Source organism: Perna viridis, chromosome 9 (genome assembly GCF_037379345.1).
Source record: "Perna viridis isolate PV_CMFRI_1.1 ecotype Kerala chromosome 9, ASM3737934v1, whole genome shotgun sequence".
Taxonomy (NCBI): domain Eukaryota; kingdom Metazoa; phylum Mollusca; class Bivalvia; order Mytilida; family Mytilidae; genus Perna; species Perna viridis.
Window position 1 is genome coordinate 40,128,374 of NC_142453.1, and position 20,301 is coordinate 40,148,674.

At 32.9% G+C, this 20,301-nt stretch overlaps 1 protein-coding gene across 2 annotated transcripts in view; it reads right to left on the minus strand.

Moving 5' to 3' along the window:
* LOC148608493 (uncharacterized) overlaps positions 1-20,301 on the minus strand; it is a 45,140-nt gene that overhangs the window by 21,344 nt on the left and 3,495 nt on the right. For both annotated transcript variants that reach the window (XM_088547301.1, XM_088547302.1), the window contains exons 2-4: positions 18,518-18,570; positions 16,360-16,441; positions 10,723-10,829 (exon numbers count right to left, since the gene is read on the minus strand). In XM_088547301.1, coding sequence (XP_088403427.1) covers positions 10,723-10,829; positions 16,360-16,441; positions 18,518-18,550 — 222 coding nt within the window. In that variant the 5' untranslated portion in view covers positions 18,551-18,570. The remainder of the gene's footprint in view (positions 1-10,722; positions 10,830-16,359; positions 16,442-18,517; positions 18,571-20,301) is intronic.

A 20,301-nucleotide genomic window follows, 5' to 3' on the forward strand; every position in this document is an offset into this window, starting at 1 on the left:
ATGAAATATGCATCTGCCTTGTATGCACATTTCTTTTGGATGCCTTTGTTACTCCATTCGAAATTTGAGTATATGCTGGTATGGTTGAGATTCTATTTATATATTTGCCATTCAGACAAATTAATTTGAAACTAAGTTGAATTTATAGTTTTGCGCGGATATATTCAAAATACAATTGCGCAATCGTGCTATTTAATTGTGTCGACCAACCCTTTAGATTTATAGATTATTCTTTTGATAAATAAATCTCTTTACTTTTTGTTAAAGTTTCTGTTCAATAATACTACGTTGGAACATTGACATGTACAATAGCAATCTTTACTGTTTTGATTCATAGTTCTCAATGACGAATACATGTCATCAATATTCAACGATTCGCATCCCATTACTGCTTACAGGAAAGGAGACGTTTTGAAAATATGCCTTGTTACGAGTTTGTTAAAGGCTCGTGCGCGAGGTCTTCAAAGGCACGTAATTGTAAGCCATTTTGCTGTTAGACATGTCCGTTAATGCGGAAACAGACGAAGTGGTCGAGCCAGCCAAAGTTAACAAGTTGTTTAACTGTACGTTAGAAAATGTCATTTAATCTATGATTTGTAAACACTGTTTCTTTATATATACATCGCATATATATCACTACTGTACAAAAAACGACTATCCGTCAGTATTTTAACTGATAAAGTCTTTATGTGACTGATAATGACTGGCAAAAGGACAAATTTTGACCGCTTAAGTTGGAACAGTCTTTAGTATCAACTGTCTAAATTAATATTTGGCCGAGTAAGTTACCATATGATTTTAAATATATTTGCCGCTGAATCAGACACATTTGGACTGATTAAACGTATTTTTGGTTTAATCAGACGTTTTTGAACTGATTAAACGTATTTTGCGTTTATGGACTGAGTCGAGTAAACTCATTTTGCATTTATTCAGACATTTTAGGACTAAAGGTAATCCGCATTTAACCAGACATGTTTGGATTCTCAGAACTTATTCTGCGTTTAATCAAAATTATGTTCTGTTTTATTCGAATGTATTTTTGTCTAATCTCAGTATTTTAACCTTTTCAAAAGCTTTTTTTTTCGTGTTAGCTGTTTTACATACAGAAGGGTGTCTCCTTTCTCTCTTTATTGTGTTGGTTTTGGGTAAAATCGGAGGCAAATGATCTTATAATAGCATGGAACCTTTTTTTTAAACGTCATAGCTTAAAACTTTCCATTTCTAAAATTTCGAATCCTCCTCTAGTTTTAATTATTTCTCCAGTTATTGCAGTGCATCTTGTATTCAGCATTTTGAAATTTCACACCTTATCGCCACAAATCATTTTGCAAGAGTCTGGTTAAATGTCACAATCGACCTTTTTGTATGTACTTTGTTCATCTAAGAACCAATAATAGTGACCATTGTCGCTATGATTGAGGTTTTTCGGTGCAAGTTCCGGCTCATAAGTAAATCATACATGAAAAACAAATGTAGACCGTGCATATTTAATGAAGGGATTAAGGTCAATGAAGCCTTATTTTGCCGACTAGAATAGTTTGGGGAATTTATGTCTTATATAGGATAGAAAATCAATACATATGAAGGGTGTATTGTAGATTTTTCATTTGATCTGTACAATTTGTAATTTAGAAGCAAAGTTTGAAAAAAAAAAGAACGCACAAATAAAAAAAAAACGTATGGAAGGTTGTTTAGTAAATAAAATAACGTTTACAATGCGAACACTAGCCAGCCAGTTACCCGATGAATTACTTTGTCGTTCCGTTTGATAAATGGATGTACATGCAAATTCTAAGCGGTCATGTGTAAATACGTACATGTAGCCTAGTTAAAGTATTTGACAGATATATTATAATATAGGTGCAAAGCGATGTCGTGCTTACATTTCTCAGTAGTAAACTTTTTAAGATATGTACCGTATTTTCGAATTTCTTCATACAAAGTTTTAGCTTCTTTTAAGCAGCTGCACCCAGCGATCACGTTTGTGTTCGATTATATCTATTAAAAACACAGGCCGTTCCCGGTAGGTTTAAGGTTATAATAGCAAGGCTTGTTATACATGTATGTACAGGCATATGTTTATAATTACTTATTGTACAGACTATATATTAAATACTTTTTCCATTAGCAAATGTTAATTTCTTCTCATAGACGCTATCATGAACAATGCCTTATGTATCCTGAACCTTTTATATGCACTCAGTCGATAATTAATAATGTAAGCTATTTGGTATACAATTACATGTAAGCAACATGCGTGTCAACAAAATATTGTTTATTGTGCATGTAACATGTTTGTATCCATTACACAGAAGGGCGTCATGTCACATTATGGGCCGTGACCACGAGGCTTTGATGTATAATGGTATTTGATGTATGCAGTGTAGGTTTGGGTGCAGAGATGTTTGGATTTTTTAGGGACATTGATCTGATCTTCTGTTCTGCACAGTTTCCTGTTTTAGTTTCTTCGAAAATTGTCAGAAATGAGCAGTGATAGCCGAGAAAAATTCTGCGACGGACCCAAAACCTTTCGAATCTGCCCTTGAATAGCTACAGAATTTTTCTTTAGAATAATAAAAGCATTTACATGTATCAACCGTAACACACACTTGTGCATGAGTGCACTCTCTCAGATTTCTCGTTTAAAGAGGGAACATGGCCACTATTATTAAACTAAAATGTGAAATTTTTATGCATACACCTCCTGAAATGTGAAACATTCCCATTTTAACGTACTTCGTGTGCGTGTAGCGTGTGCTTCGTGTGCGTGTTTCGTGGGATCGTGTATCGTGCAGTGTGGGCTTCGTGTGCGTGTGCCGTTCGTGTTCACACTTCGTGCTTCGTTCTTCGTGTATCGTGTGACGTTCTTCGTGCAACAGTTCTGTATTCTGATTGGATAATAATTGTAGTTCAATTTTACAGAACATCGTTGTAATTTCGTTTTCTATGCCAAAATCAATATTCCGATTACATTGAAAAGACAATATTTTTGTCAGAAATCAATACTTGTAGGAATTAATTGGTTTCAAACATACGAACATTATTTGTACATATTATAAACTACTGTAAATATTTGAATGGCCTTCCGGAATGATCGGGAAAAAATTTCCCGAATGACAACTGTTTATGATTTCATGGTGATCATTCCCTAGTGATAACAGTTTGTCTTTTGAAAATAAAAATTGAGTATATATTACCCCAATTTCATGAAATTTAATATTTTCGTACTCCCAGACCTGTGAAATGTTTAATAATGTATAATAAAAATGGACATTTTTCATTTCAACAATGCAATATTTTATTTTTTTGGATAAATAAGATGATATCACATGTGCGTGGGATTGCATTAGCTAAAATAGCTAAATTATCTTAAAAAAGAGTACTTTTTACAAACACTTTATGAAATTTGGGTATTTTTATTCTCCTGGAACAAGAAAAATGTGTTCCCAATTATCCATATACAACAAATAAGGACATTTTCCATCTGTAAATTAATTTCTTTTCATATTTAGAGCAATTAGATGGTATCGCATCTGTCAAAAACACTCTATTATCTAAAAACTGAGCATATTTTACCCTCATTTTATAAAATTTCAATATTTTCATACTCAGAGACTAATGGAAATGTTTTTGTAATGTACCATGTACAATAAAATGGATATTTTTCATATCAACAATGCAATATTTTCTTTTTTAGACCAATAAAATGGTATCGAATTTATTAGAATAGCTTAATTATTTAAAAAAAAAAACAGTACTTTTTCCAATACTTTATAATTGTTTTGTATTTTGGTTCTTCTGGAACAAGAAAAATGTGTTCACAATGATATATATACACAAAATATAGACTTTTTGACGTAACAATTACTTTCTATTTATATTTAGAGCACTAAAGTGATATATTGCATAGGCAAGAAATACTCTTTTATCTTAAAATTGAGTATATTTTACCCTAATTTATTGATATTTCAAAATTTTAATACTGCTTTGTTATATACATGTATATTTTTATACATGTATAATACAAATGGACACTTCTCATATCAACAATGCGATGTTTTCTTTTATAGATAAATAAGATGGTATCACATGTGCGTGGGATTGGGAAATTTTCAGGAGATGTAATGATATTAAATAAGAAATAAATATTTGAATTAAAAACTGGACATGTTTGGTATCTTTAAAATTGTAGCTAATATTTTTTTTCCTTTTCTTTTTCTTTTTTTTTTTTTTATTTCATTAGGATATCACTCAACACTCAAATGTCTCATGCAAAAAAAGGACGACAACACGAGTCACTCAATTTGCACAGTGGTAGCTTCGCAAGGCTCGGGAAGTTTCCCGGTTTTGTCTCTTGCTCGGCTTTGACTGCCATCCGCTGCGATAGTCTGGTAAACTGCCATACCATACTGGTATTACAAAAACAAATCTAAATAAATTTGAAAAATTGGTTCTTGATTAAAAGACAAAAGTAATAAACTCGAGAACATAAGAAGAAAAATAATGATTGATCTTGTAATTCAGTTATTCTACGTCATTATGATCAGATTTTTTTACCATTTGTGGCACTTTAAATAACTAATTTGCCTGTTAGACAAGTTTTGAATACCAATACGGTCAAATGGTATCATTTTGCCTGTTTTTGTCCGCGCAGCATTCTAACTTTACTTGTCGAAAACATGGGTATGTAAATTTTGCTATCCGTACACGTATAGATCAACAGACCCATTTAGGAAAATACTCACCCAAATATATTTACACAATTTATCAAAAGTGAACTTTGCACTGTGCCCATTTACACAGGTGAATAAAATGGACGATTTGCACCCATGTGTCAATTTATATTCATGCTCATGTAAAATATTGATCATGAGAACGTGGTGTATTTAAACCCTTTATGCGAGGACAAAGGGGAGCTACATTAATAACATTATTCTTTAACGCTCAAGCTAATATGCATGGATAATTGGTGTATTAAGTGCACAAGTGGATAAAATAAGCTACAGGAGTACCTAGAAAGACCTATTTTTGTTTATTTTTTAAACCTCTATAGGAGAACTCGTTGAGTAGCCTACAAGGGGACCTTGAAATTATCTTAATAATCAGCCAGATTTACTTTAGCGTAAGGAGCAGGGTTGGCACAATGGTTAAATCAAGAAAGTAAGATAGTAATTACGAACCTCTTCGACATGTAGTACTTAGTAAATGTACCCACACTATTGATAGTAATACTAATAGTAGTCGTCATCTCAATAACAGCAGGTCGTTGTTGGGACACACAAGGGTTTGTAAGTACAATTTCCATAAGAGCACCAAAGGTGCACAGGGTAAAAGGGTACGGGTGTGCGGCCCCGGAAGTTTTACCCTCCCCATTAATATATTTTGACAATAAAAAACTGACACCCATTTATTAAATAAACATCAACTTAAGTTTTATGCTGAAGAAGGATATCGATTATCGGAAATATTCAGAGTTTATCATTATATTGTGATGTAAATATCACTTAAGTTGATATTTAACATATTTAGACGTTTATTTAATTTATTGTTACATGTATGTTCTGTAAATCTTTATTTACTTTGATAATTTTAAGGTTGATTTATTTATTGCATATCAATAATCAATAATCTTACGTAAATGCATTGTGCCTATTTGTAAATGCTAACCTCTATCACATATACTGTTACTAAAATGCCCATCCTTTTCATATATCGTTAATCATAAAAAGTCATGCAACCGATCATAAAGTTGTCATGTCAATGTCGGGTATACCATCGATGACACTTAAAATGCTTTAAATAGCATTGTTTCATATTACATGGTTACATGCCGTAGTAAATTATAAGGTTTACGATAACTCATTATTTGAATGCATGCGTTATTCACAATTTATAAGATTAATATGAGGTACGATTGCACGATACAAGTATGCTCTTTTAAAAAAGTGTAACGTGAAATATCTTTCCTGTAAAATTTACATCATTTTCACGACTATTAAACATTTATATTCATGAGGGAAACACACAGTCTTCATCGGGGAATAATTTATTGAACTTCAATCCCGAGTGATTGCTTGATCTAAATGTCCTCTGTATTTTTGCTCTATATGGTCAAATTTTCTATGAAAAAATGATTGCAAACTCGTACTCGTATGTAAACGCTCATACTGTAACAATTGTACTGCCTAACAAATACAATGTTATCACGTTTAGCCGATAACAAATCAATATTAAGTTTGTGCAAATAATGAGGTATCTTGGCATAGACTGATTTTCAGTGATTTTCCGCTAAAAATGTCTAACTTTCTCAATGTAATACACGTAGACAATACTTTGGAAGACTAAATCAAGCAGTAATTTACAAAAATAACTTGTTAGTCGCAAATTTTTAATGTCAAAATGAAATTACAGATTTGCACTATAGGTGAAAACTAATTGGTAATCAAAGCACTCATGTACTAAATCATTTTTTATCGATCGTTTGAATTTTAACCCCTCCAATAATCGTCAAATTGCAAAAATTAGAGATAAAAGGAAAATACGGAGACTAATTTCAAACGTATCTAAACGTAAGCGTATTGTTGTAAATGATCAGTATAAAACTTCTACATTTATTTATAAATTGACCATTCTAATTACCAAGGTTATTACAAAAAAAACACACACAACAAATTCACGATGAACCGTAGCAGTACGCCAGTTTCCGTAATTATTTAGGTTCGATGTCGTGTGTCCGTACTGGTAGATTATAGTTTTATTGTTTCTTTAATTCTAGATCTGTAGAATAATATTCGGGATTCGTAGAATGAAAATTGTCCCAATTAGATATATATATTAAAAATATAAAGACACAAGCTAAAAAGTCCATTAATCATGAAAATTGAAACAAGTGGATTAATAACTTGTAATTAATAATAATGAAGTATATATATTACATGGCTATTGTAAATAGTTTGAATGAAATGACATTGCCTAAACAAATTTTAAATTAATTTATCTTAAAGAAGAATTCAAATAATTACCTTAAAAAGATTTTTTAAATATTTATTGCTTTAATATGCTAGTTTCTTTTTGCGAAAACAGAACAACAATTGAAATGAAAAAAGACAATAAATTTATATTATTGTGTCTGTAGTCAATGAAATTATTTGAAAATATCCAACATTTTTGATCGGAAAAGGTAAAATACAGGTAAATTTAGACTATAAAACCCTTTTGAGGACCCCATAATCCCTAACCTTAATTGATGTTGTTTTAGTCTAATAATTAAATGTTGGAGAAACGTGAACACATCGATCAAACGAGTACCCAATTACAGGTGTACGTAATTTTGACACCTGTGGCGGGAACCTTGACGTATTACCTGCATGACCTGTTTGTTCAATTAAGATACCCAGCAGTGTATTGAATAAATATCTCATTACAATCATGAAATTTTAATTTAGATTTATTTATTTTGTGTTTCATTCATACATACGGATGCTACCGTACAAGAAAAAAATGCGGCTCTTATAATTCCCGGGTTTTCAGGACTACACCTCATATAAGACCTGATTGCAGTTGGTTATGCTTATAAGGTATACCCAAGTATTACTAGTACGCATATACAACACGGGTAAAAATCCGTTTTCTACCCAGAAGGTTTAATGGCTGTATTATCTACTGGGTAGATATTTTTTTTTAAATCTAAGATATCTCTGTTAAGAGAAGAAACACCTCAATCCGTCATGTATTACACATATGAGTGCAAACCGGGTCTGTAAGTATTGAGTTTAAACTGTTAGCACGAAAACGAAAATTAAACAAAGCCTAGGAACAGTCAGCTGATTGTCAGCGTCATTTATATCGTGCAAATGATTGGCTAACACTGTGTTACGAAAGATTTTGGGGGATTTTAGCAGTTTATACCAACAAAGACAGTCGAATTATTTCCTAGAAGCAACAATGTTCTAGCTTTATAATACACGAAATGAAGGATGTAACGGATATACGAAAAGTGCTGAACAAAGCCTTTTTTCGTATATTTCAAAATGTCAAAACTTTTGATTGCTATGGTAACCAGATCTAAACCAATCGAATTGCTTTGTACTTTATTGTTAATTGTTTTCCTTAAGTCACACTTCATTAATATAATTATGTAGTTTGACAAATTTCCACCATTAGATATATAAAGTTACATTCAAATTGGCCCCGTGCAGGTCCGGGTGTCAAAAGAATAGGCCTGAAGCAGCGCTAAGCTTGTCGTAACAGGCGACTAAATATTACTCAGAACCCTAGCCGGGGGCTAGGGCGCTCTGCCCACAGATCAACTGGGATTTGTGCCCTAGGTGGTGGAATGGGGTATCCCTGGCGTGTTACATGCGGAGGTTGTCAGGCTATAATACGGAAAACCTGACAGCAAACCAGAGTGGTGCACCGTGTTGGGAAAGATGCCACGTTCCTCGCACGTTAAAGAACCCTACTGTGGTATTCTCCCGGAGTAGGAACCATAGGGCTCCGCCACAGGAGGCTAAATTGCCCGACCCTACCCACCTCTCCCTATTTCCAGTGGCATTTTTTTCATTTCATCATCATTTCATGTTCATTATATTATCCTTTTCATGTTCATCGTCTGAATATATCTGAAATACTGCTGCTCGGACGTTAAACCCCAACAAACAAACAAACAAACAAACATTCAAATTGAGATGTATAAGTGATAATTATGCCCTAAATTGGTGGTTGCTAAGGAGTGGTCGTTGCTATGGTAAAGGTAAAAAAAAATATTCAATTTTTCATTTTACTTATTGTTTTCTAATATATTCAACTGATTTAAAGTAAATTCGGATAAAATATCTGACATCAATAAATCATTTACAGTGAAAATTGCACGATTCTTAGGTGGACTGCTATTTAAATATCATATTTCCACATTAATGTCGGCGTGAAAATAAAGAAAACGTGCGATATATAACAGTTTAAAGATACATGTGTACAGAAGGGTCCATACAAATACCCAAAAATACCCTAAAATGCCAAAAACACATTATAGAATAATCATGATAATTACATGTATAGAAAAAATACATGTATTTTTATTGAGACGTGATGTATTTGAATATAGAAATTAAAATCTGGTGAGATTAGACACTATCAAAACGACCTGAAGATGTATTGACAGGTTCTTGGCTGTGAGTAAATCATCAACTCTTACTAACACTAGCCACAAATCATTGAATAAATAAATATTTTTTAATACATAATTTTCAATAGGAGGTAGTTTTTATAATAAATAACAATAAAATCAATCACCGAAATTACCACCGTAATTATTGCACATGTCCCGATTTGCTGGTCATTTATATACAAGTATGTTCGAATAAGCCTTCAAGCTGATTAAAAGCGAAATGAGTAAAGATGGCTGTCTGAAAACATGCGGAATACTTTAATCGGTCAAAAAGCGTCTGATTAAATATAAAGTAACTTTAAACAATACAAGCATGTCTGATTAAACGCAAAATCTATTCAGTCAGGCAAAAATTGTCTGAATAAACGCAAATTTGGTTTAGTCAGTCCGAAAACGTTTGATTAAACGCATAATACGTTTAAGCAGTCAAGATATGTCTGATTAAACGCAAAATAATTTTACACAGTTGAAAAGTGACTTACAACTTTCGAAATTTCAACTTAAACAGTTACTAGATTGTGCCAACTTTGTCCGTCTAACTCGGCCAAATTGACAATCATAATCAGTTATATTTGGACTGTATCCGTTAAAATATGACTAACTATGGTACGGACAGTCGTTTCCTAAATAGGAGTGCCAATTCACTGAACATTTTCGGAAGGGTAAAACACTTTGTAGATAACATACATTTTTTTATGTAAAATTGTAAAATCACGACAGTTCCTTGATCAACAAACAATCAGTTTTCTTGTTCACGTGTTTCAAGGAGTATCCTTTCATCACCAGCATTAGAATCAAATACATAGGAAGATATTAATCCAAAAATTAATTGTATAAAAGAAGAACCCTAAACAATCAAAATAGGTACCCAAAGCAATCACAAAGAAGTTATACGGTATGAAATTTAATGAATGTAGTCTCAGTATATTAGGGCTTTTAACATTTGTAACACTGCAAGTTTTGTACAATCATAAGACAAGTCTGACTACAAGGTCGGTAAATGCCCTCAAAAACCTATGTTTTGTTTGCTGTGACATCGACACAGTTGTAATTAAATGAATGTTACCAATATTGCAATCATATCAATATTGCAAATTTCGATACGCTGTACAAGTTTGGGAAGGCGTAACGATCGCACAATACTTGGAAAATCTAAATCAATACATTATTTATATACAAGAAAACTCGTAGCGAGGACTATTGAAATAGGGAGCCAAGTGTATCACGAAGAGGTTCTACAGTGTGTAATTCAGTTATCGAAGCCTCAGTGTGTTGGTGATTTATATTTAAAAAAATATTATCATCATGGGCGCAAACATGGCGCTTGCGTGTGAAAGAATTACAATATCACCTACATAACAGTTAAACTCAAAAGAAGTCAATATACTTAGGTTAGGTTTAGATCATTTTACAATTTTCTTGGTTTTTTGTTTGTTTGTTTGTTTTTTTTTTTATTTTCTCGTACACAACCAGACAAGTTTGGTTTAATATTCCATTGAAGACCAATTAGTATCTCAATTGAATTAAGATTGTATGCCTATAAAAATACAAACCTGCCACTTGCATGATGAGTTTGAGACATGGCAGTAGTGTGTGCCATCAAAGTACATAAGCTTCTCTTTAGAAGATATGATGTTTGCCACTTTACCGTTCTCGCAACCTTAAAAAAATCAATTGAACAAGAAAGAAGTTAGTTATTTGTGTATGTATAAATAAACATGTATTTTTGAACAACGAGGTGGTCTTTTTGGCATTTTCAATCTAAAACTAATAGGAAAATATTGCTGTCATTAGTTTATACTATACTAATGATCCATTGTTGATTTAAAAAGTAATGTTTTCCCAAGCTAATGCCGGTTTCGTGGACATGGAACAAAATGAATATCATCTTGTGTTTTATGAAAAGAAAACATTATTACCATTTCCAAAAACAATACAATACTTAATACACTAGGGTGTACAATCAACGCACCTGACAAAACTTTTAATACCAATTGGTAGACAATGTATCATCGTTTTTATTGCCATTTTATTTTAAGTTTCTAGGATACAATTCACGCACATTACTTTTAAACAATAATTGATGTGCACATGTGTAGAATAGTATTACATTTCATTTATACCATATACCATTCCTATTCTGCATTTTCCCCATTCAAATTCACCCCAAGAAAAATCTATCCCAATAGAATTTTTTTCTGTACAGAATATTTACATTATCAAATTGAATTTTATGTTTTTATTCTTCGTTCAAAAACATTTTTCATTAAATTTGATGCATTGTTTATATCAATATACACTGTATACTTTAAAACAAATTTACCTATTCCTTCACACACTGTCCCAGTCATAAGTTCTCTATACACTAATCCCATTCCCAATGCCCCATATACAATTAAATGGTTAGCTACTCAAACACAGTACATTGTTTTATGACAATGATAAACTTATATTTGGTTATTTATGAGATAACTTACTATTTTAGAACATTTCCGCGTTGCAGTGTAATAAACATTTGAAAAGGCTTCTAATTTTCGAGTGTCGATTAATAGTATGAGACAGAGCTGTTTTTAGTCTCATCACTAGTTTTGATTTGTTTATGTCGTCATAATCTGCCATGTCAGGTTTTCTAAATTTTCAGGTCTTCGGAGGGTACCCTCAATGCATTTTTACGACAGGGACTTTTGAATACGAGTTTAACAAAATAATAGGTCTCTTAATTTGGAACCATATTAGATGTAAAAACTTCAGTATCTAAGTATACCATAAACACTTAATTGAGAAAAATAATTGTCGAAACTACTCTCTGTTTAGTTTTATGAGTGCATTTGCTAATATATAAATGTCACTTAAACTTGTCTTTTCTCTTATCAACGTACGTTCAGTTGCATGAATTATAAAGCCAGGACCACACTCGATTAAACGTACATGTACATGTACCTGCTACGATCCGGAAAATGTTAATTTGAAACATATTTTGACTATTGGACGGTTACTTGCAAATATTGTCTGTACGTTTGAGCTTAAAAATAACTGCTGTGTTGTTTATTTATTAGATAACCGATGTCCCGCTTAGATCTCTTGCTTAGAGCTAAAAATGGCCTGGTTAACATGCTAATATTTCGTTTTATTAATCATAGTGGAACAGACAATACATACACTCTGAGATAATCAGAAATAGAAGAAAACCATTTAGATCCCTAGTTCCAACACACAATATACGCGCAAATATGCCATCTTTAGAAAGGTAACTCCCCTATAGCAGACAAATCGCAATGTCAAGCTACAAAAATGATATGTTTCTTTTTATGAAACATTTGCCCAATAATAAAATGTTATAAAATCAAGAACAACTTTAATCTATATGGATTATGATTATAAGAGAACAGAAACACCATTCAACTCGGAATAATGACATGGAAACGCAAATGTCTATTGAATGTGCTTAAATAGTATCTTGGCTGTCGACCCTGTGACCAATATGAATCAACAGAAATATATATCCTGCGAACAACACAGTCACCAAATAGTTAAGAACTTTTTTTTAAATTGTTAACTACATCCCTTGAATGTTTTTTATGTTATTTTTAATCTGACATTAACGTATACTTGTGAAGAAACAAAACTAATCAAAATTAATTTTATTAATATAAGCTGGAACAGAACTATGGAAAACCTCTCTACCGGTATACAGTTTATAATTGAAAATCCAATTTTGAGAATGAAAAAAAAAGTATAGGGTCATTGTTATGAAGGGTATTGGATATATAAAATAAACATTATTTTCTAGACAGCAAAATTATTAAAATATTTTTAGATTTTGCAAAGTAAATTTTCAAGTACAAATAAAATGTCTGAAGGAATTTTATATTTACTTTTGCCCCTCGCTTCCAACTGATTCCTTGAGGAAGGGAAGGGGTAATTATGGTTACAACAATTCACAAATATCCTTCCCTGCCATATCTTGTCAATATTTTCTCAGTCGATTTTGTATTATATTATCAACGAATCTGTATCATTCATAAATTGTTTTTTTTTTTAGAAAACAAAACGGAAATTACGTTTTAAAATTCCACAATATTAATATATAAGAGAAATTCTTTACGTATATTTACTGTGATACTTTTTTCAATTGATTGATTTAAGTATCACGAACAAAAATACTACAATACACAGGCGCGATCCGTTCTAACCTCTCAAAAATGTTGTCTGAATCTGTCAGGAAAACTGTTATACCTGTATGATAGAACAAAAATCCTGACAGATCATGACAGGGTATAACTTAAGCTGTTCTGGGTCAGAACACACTCTGCTCTAATACTTGAAAGATTCTGACAGCAACTACCGTGGGTTGAGACAAAGGAATGTTTTAAACTGTCTTACCTCTTAACAGATCCTTACTGAAGAAATCATGTTATTTTTCGTGACGTAATTCAGAATAGCAAGTCACTGTATCACTTAAGTTTCCTAATTAAGCACTCATCTCTACTCATCTTTAAATCACCCATGGTTCAAATTTAATTACTCGGCACTTATATTTACACTCACCTCTCATAGTAAGAGGAACAATCTGGAGAATAAGTAATGAATAGACCAAATATTTGCCTTTCGTGAAATTAAAGAACAGTCTATAGAATGACAAATTCCTCTATACATCAACTTCACAGACTTTCAAAAAGCATTTGACAGTATGCACAGGGAAACATTGTGGAAAATAGTTAGATCATATGGAATACCAATGAAGATATGTAATCTTATGAGAGGGTAATCAAGGGAACCAAGGTTATAGCGGTAATCAAAAGAATGCAATGCAGGGACCAAGACCAGACATGGAAAACAGACATGCACAACAAAGAACATAAAGTAACTAAAATCAAACATACAAAGTAACAAAAGCAAATGAGCAACTCGGACTCCACTGAAAACTGGGAGCATGGACCAGGTGCATCGGTAGGGTAAGCGTCCTCTGCTTTTCTAGAAACAACCGCCGAGTTGCTCATAAAAAGTCAAGTCCTACTTGAGCATTCCACTCAAACATTTAGTGCAGTTTTATTTCGGAAAAAAAATACAATATTAGACCCATTCAGTGTCAAATTAGGAGTTAGGCAAAATGTATACTATCACTTATTCTCTTTTAGAGGTCATTGATTGTATTCGAAGACAAAAAACAAATGAACAAAAAGAGGTATTCATTGGACCATGTTTAGCCACCTAGATGATCTTGACTTATAAACGACCTTACACAAGTCTTAGGGAACATCTCATCCATTTACAAAAAAGGACAGATAAATTAAACATTCCTTTTCAATCAAAGTGGGCTTAATATCAGTACCAAGAAGACCTCGGTGGAGAGCTCATAGAGAGCTGATGATTTAGTAAACCAAGGAAGCATTATAAGTAAAGATAATGGAGCTTGAAAAGACATAAAAGCAAACTCAACAAAGCACTCTCAGCATTTTGTTCACCTTTGATCTAATAACTACAATCTGAGAACTAAACCCAAACTTTAAAACAGTCATGCTAAATCGGTCCTCCTGTATGGGTCCGAATGTTTGTGTAGAAAAAGGAAGGGCATGTAACAAAAACTACCTCAGCAAAAATACATACATGTTCTTGCTGAAAAGATCCGCAACAAAGACCTGCACTATACATGCAGAAAGAAGAATAGAATGCCCCAGAACAGGATACCCAAGATAGCTCTTCATTCGACACCATCCGGAAAGAGAAAGGAAGGTTTACCACGCATCACTACACGAAGAACTACTTTTTGAAGTCTTAAGTCCCATTGTAGACGAAGAGGTTAAGTAAGTAACTCACTGCTCATTACTCAAATTGCCACTCAGTATGAACATATTAGATCATACCACATGTAATACAAATAAATATGCATAATTCTTTACCAAAATCTTTCAGTTTCATGGTAATTAAGTAGACCATTAATGTAAGAGTAATTGAAAATATTTCTATATGTTTCTGCAAATTCTATCCGTTGAATTATCTTTAAATAGAATTAGGGTCACAATTTTTTGTATAAAATGTTAAAGTAATCAATGTTCGTGCCTGATGCACAGAATTTTCAGTCAATATTCTTTAAAAATGACATAAATACAAAAACCTCTGATATAAATGAATGTGATGACTCTATTCGCTACACTGCTTCACCGGATCAAATTGATACAGGGAAGATATGTAAATGTATAGAAAGGTCTGAAAAATTCCCAACGATGTTAGAACTGTCAAATTTGCGATGCAATTTTCTGGTCGTTCCAACCGTGGGACTTGAACTCGTACAGCTGTGACATCTATGGCAACACCGCCATATTTAAATATAGCCTAGCTGGCCGAGTGGTCTAGGGCGCAGGACTTTGTGCAGGAGGTGATGCCATAGATGTCACAGCGGTACGAGTTCGAGTCCCTCGAGGGAACGACCAAAAATTTGCATCGCAAATTTGACAGTTCTAACTTCGTTGGGAATTTTTCAGACCTACCTCTCTCTCTCTCTCTCTCTCTCTCTCTCTATATATATATATATATATATATATATATATACAGTGCTTCTAATATTCACAATGATTTTAATTATGGTATAAAATGTTGAAATAGTCAATATTAGTGTCACACTGGTGACCGTGACTTGTATAATTAATTCCAAAGCCATTAAAAATGGCACATACGTGCACAATATATATGAATGTTCTTTATAATTTCCGCAAGTCCTAAGTTATAATATAAAATGTAAAAAAGTATCAATATTTATATCATGTTCTTAACAATGATAATTAATTCCGGAAAGTGACCTATTTATTTGAATGACGTAATTCAGAACTACCATGATCTGTCATGAATTGTTTTAGTCCAGGTTATTGCTTTTCAGAATGACGTCAAATGGTATAGTTCTACCAAGAACAGTTCCTGACTGCGGCAGTCATGACCCACGACGGATAATGGCAGATATTGTCCAAACTCATTGAGATTGCGAAATGGTCTGTCGATTGTCAGGACAGTTTCTGACAATTTAGAATTGTTCTCTAATAACAAACACTGACAAAGTCAACGAGAGGTAAAAAATGATCGCAACTGTAAGTAACATAATCAAGAATTGTTAATGTGTTTTTTATAGAGAGGGTCTCTTTCCTAAAAATCGCTAAAAACTATGCCTTATATCAAAACAAAAACAAAAAGGTTCTTACTAAATTGCAGTTTTTGAGCTGAAGGTTTAACCGTTGTAGTAGTCTGGGCTCCTTTCGTGCGTTGATGACATAAGCAAATTACCTGTGAAATAAATTTGATTTATATTTAATGACTGAATTTTCTTGACTGGCATAACATTGTATAAATTATACATGAGTGAGCAATGTTCTTACTATCTACTAATTTTACAATTCAAATATTAATTAATACGATTATCCACGTTCACTTCATGTACTTATTTGTTGGCTCCTACACTCTCGGATCGTTTAAACTTACCACATGTACGATGTACGATACAACATACGGGATATACGGTTTACTATATACCGTGTACGTTGTGCGATATGTGGTATACGTTTTGCGATATACAATATCCGATTTGCGATGCACGATTACTCATGTCGATATTCAATGGCACTGTCTTTGGAAAAGTTTGAATTACCTGTAATGCAATGTTTTGTTGACAATGAAAACTGGACATTTCATCGGCAGTTGTCTTTTCCGTATTTAATATATTTTTATCAATACATAAATATATATCACTTTAACAAAGGCATATGAGTTATATCAACATTCCTTTAAAAATATTAAAATGGAATAAACTACACAAATCGGAATTTCGTGTGAAATAAAATCTCGAAGAAAAATCAAAGATCTGATTTTTGTATAAGTCTATGCTGAAAAAGTAGCGAATGAGTGATTTTTGAAATAGTTAATTAAAAATGATATATTAAAATAACAATCACACACAACAAAGAACATAACATAACCAAAACAATAATACAAGGTAACAAAAGTAAATGAGTAACTCTGACTCTACTACAAACTGGGAGCTTGGACTATGGTGTACCGTTAGGGTACGCTTATTTAGAAACACCCCCCAGTTGCTCATAAAAATTCCAGATTAGACAAAAGAGGAATGGAAAACTATGACACATTGAAAATATTGTTGTTACTGTGCAGAAGAATACATCGTAACGACCCACGAGTTCATTAAAATGACCATATATCTTCTTTACTTTCGTCTTCAATCTAATAGCAACATAACCTTGTTCCAAAAGCCTGACTGTAAGAGGTCTAGTGCGTATAAAAAGTCTGCATAGTTAGGGCAAGCTCTGGCACAACGTATGAGTTGTGATATGAAAACTCCACACACAAATGCTGATAGAATGTTGCCACAGAAGGAAAAAAAAGTTGACATAACGGAATGAAAATTTTAAAAATTTAAGAATCTAGCTTAACGATGTTCTTTTTTACGGATATGACCAGCCATAAAATCAACCTTATAAGAGTGTAGGAATAGGTCATCACAATTTGTTCCCATTGGAATGCCGACCGCTGGTTTAAAAAAAACGTCCATCACACTGGACAAAAAAAAAATCAAGCATTTTGAAAACATTTTCTTCGGTTTATCTACAACCAAGAACTACATAGGTGTACCGTCTTGTACCACTACGGAAGTAACAGATGTCGTGGTAGGACTGGAGATCCTCTTTGACAGTTATGAGTATAGAAGGTAAAAATTTTTAAAGAGGTTTGGCGGTGCATTTTGCAAAATTCATGCTATGTACCGTTGTTTGTATTGATTCATATGGGGTTTATCTATTAAGTATATAGACGGTAGATCAAAATCATCTTTGATAGAGAGACCGAAACATGATGGCACAGATTTATTGTTTCCACTCTCTTTGCTTTGGAGAGTGTCGTAGCAGTAAAAGTCTTATTACTGCTTTCATTGTCTACGTTTACTTCTGATAATAAATATTATCGTCAGGTTACATTTAAAATGATCCATTTCCGAAATTTAAGCGTTCATACATTACAAACGAAATTATTTTTATCAACTTAAGTAAAAGGAAAACAAGTTCATTCGTCAATGAGCATTGAAATTGTATCATGAATTACTGATAGAAATCACAATTAGATTCAACATCCCGATGCAACTAAACCGTTTAACAGCGGTCGTCAAAAACGACGTTTGAGAAATTCTTCCAGCAAATCAACAACGATTGTAAATTATTTGAACACCATACGATATACCGGTATCCGATCTCTTGTATACATACTAAACGTATTATCAATAAGAATAATACTATTAAACAAAATAACTGTAGTCATCTTCTGACTTGATATATCACATTTAAAACAAATACTTACTAGCAGTGATGCGATGATTCCATTTATGTTCATGTTTGGCGACTAAAACACGTCTAAAATACAAAATTGATAACACAATAATTACCATACATACAAATTCTTTTTAGAATCATGTATTATATGATCAATTTTTATACTCCATTTGTAGGAGTCATATTGAGAAGCTGATTATGCTGTTTTTTTTTATATTTCTAAATTTCTAAATGATAAAAAAAATATTGTATCTATCTGCATAGATAAAACTATGATAGTAATTTCAATTATAAATACAGAAAACTTGAATGTTTGTTTCGCATCGGTTGGGGCAGTGTCCTCTGCTTTTCTGGAAACACACGAGGAGTTTAATAAAAATCATGTCCAGGGTAGACGAAAGAGGAACGAAAAAATATGACACGTTGAACAAATCAGTTTTCATGGTGCAGATGTACACACAAAGCGTAATCAAGGGAACTAAGAATCTTGCGAAAACAAAAAAATGTGCAATCCAGTGATAAGGACTACACATACAAAAAAAATATGAAAAACCAAAATAACAGGTGGAAATAAATAAAAATAAATCGGATTTCCCTAAAAAAAAACTGGACGTATGAACCACGTAGGGTAAACGTTCTCTGCTTTTCATTAAAAAAAAGCCCCACCTCATCATTATACAAACTTGTTGCCATCATTATGATATTGGTTTCCACAGACTTTTTAAACCAGTTTGTGTGAAAAGTCAAGATGAAGAAAAACGACCATTTCTTCCACTACCGTTTGTCAACAAAGGTATAGATGCGATTAATTTGGCTAACATCCTCCATCATAAAAACTTTACCAACAAAATTCCCCCGTATTTCAAAGACAATTATTTCATTTACCTATACTTCACCCTTTGCATCCACAATTTTCAATTATAAAAGGCTATTGAAGAACTTTGAGATTGAGGACTTCAAGGCTAAGCCACCTGACAAAACCTCTCCATTCAAATATGGTCATTCTGGTCACGTCGTTACGGCAGATTTAATCATTATCGAAAACGAATCTCTGCGTAATATTCTTTCTAAAGGTCCCAAGTATCGTGAACCACGCTCCATAAATTGGAATTATAACTTTAAAGTTCCTATGAATACCGTCGAGGACTATGCAAGAAAATGGATAAAACGAGAACAAGAAGACATTGATTCTCTGTGAGAGTGGTTAAAGGCCGTGAGGTCTTTAATTTTGAAACGAATGAAACTTTTAAGTAGGTCAATAAGTGCCAAGGCTACATCAGTTTTCAAAGACCCCGATGTAGCAAAAACATTGTCTACTATATATGACATATATGTTGTCGTGCCAACAGCTAAAGCCCAAAACAACATTGTTTTTGTCTGCAAAACTTTTTACATCCAATGTTTATCATCAGAGGTAGACGGAGAAAGACGTAGCAGTCATAAGACTTTTACTGCTCCCACTCTCTCCAAAGAAGAGATTGTGGAAAACCATAAATCTGTGTTATCCTCTTTTGGTCTCTCTACCAAGGACCATGATTATGATTTACCGTCTATGTACTAGATTCCTAAACTCCACAAGAAAATCCACACAAACAACGTTTCATAGCTGGATCTGCAAAATGTACCATCAAACTTCTTTCAAAACTTTTAACTTCTATATTCACAACTGTCAAATAGAATCTCTAGTTCTACCACGACAATCTCAGTTTCCGCTATACAGATTATGTATTATCTTTAAACGATCCTAATTTCGGGGATTTGATACATCGCATCTACCCTAATGAACTTGCCCCGTGCATGTCCGGGTGTCAA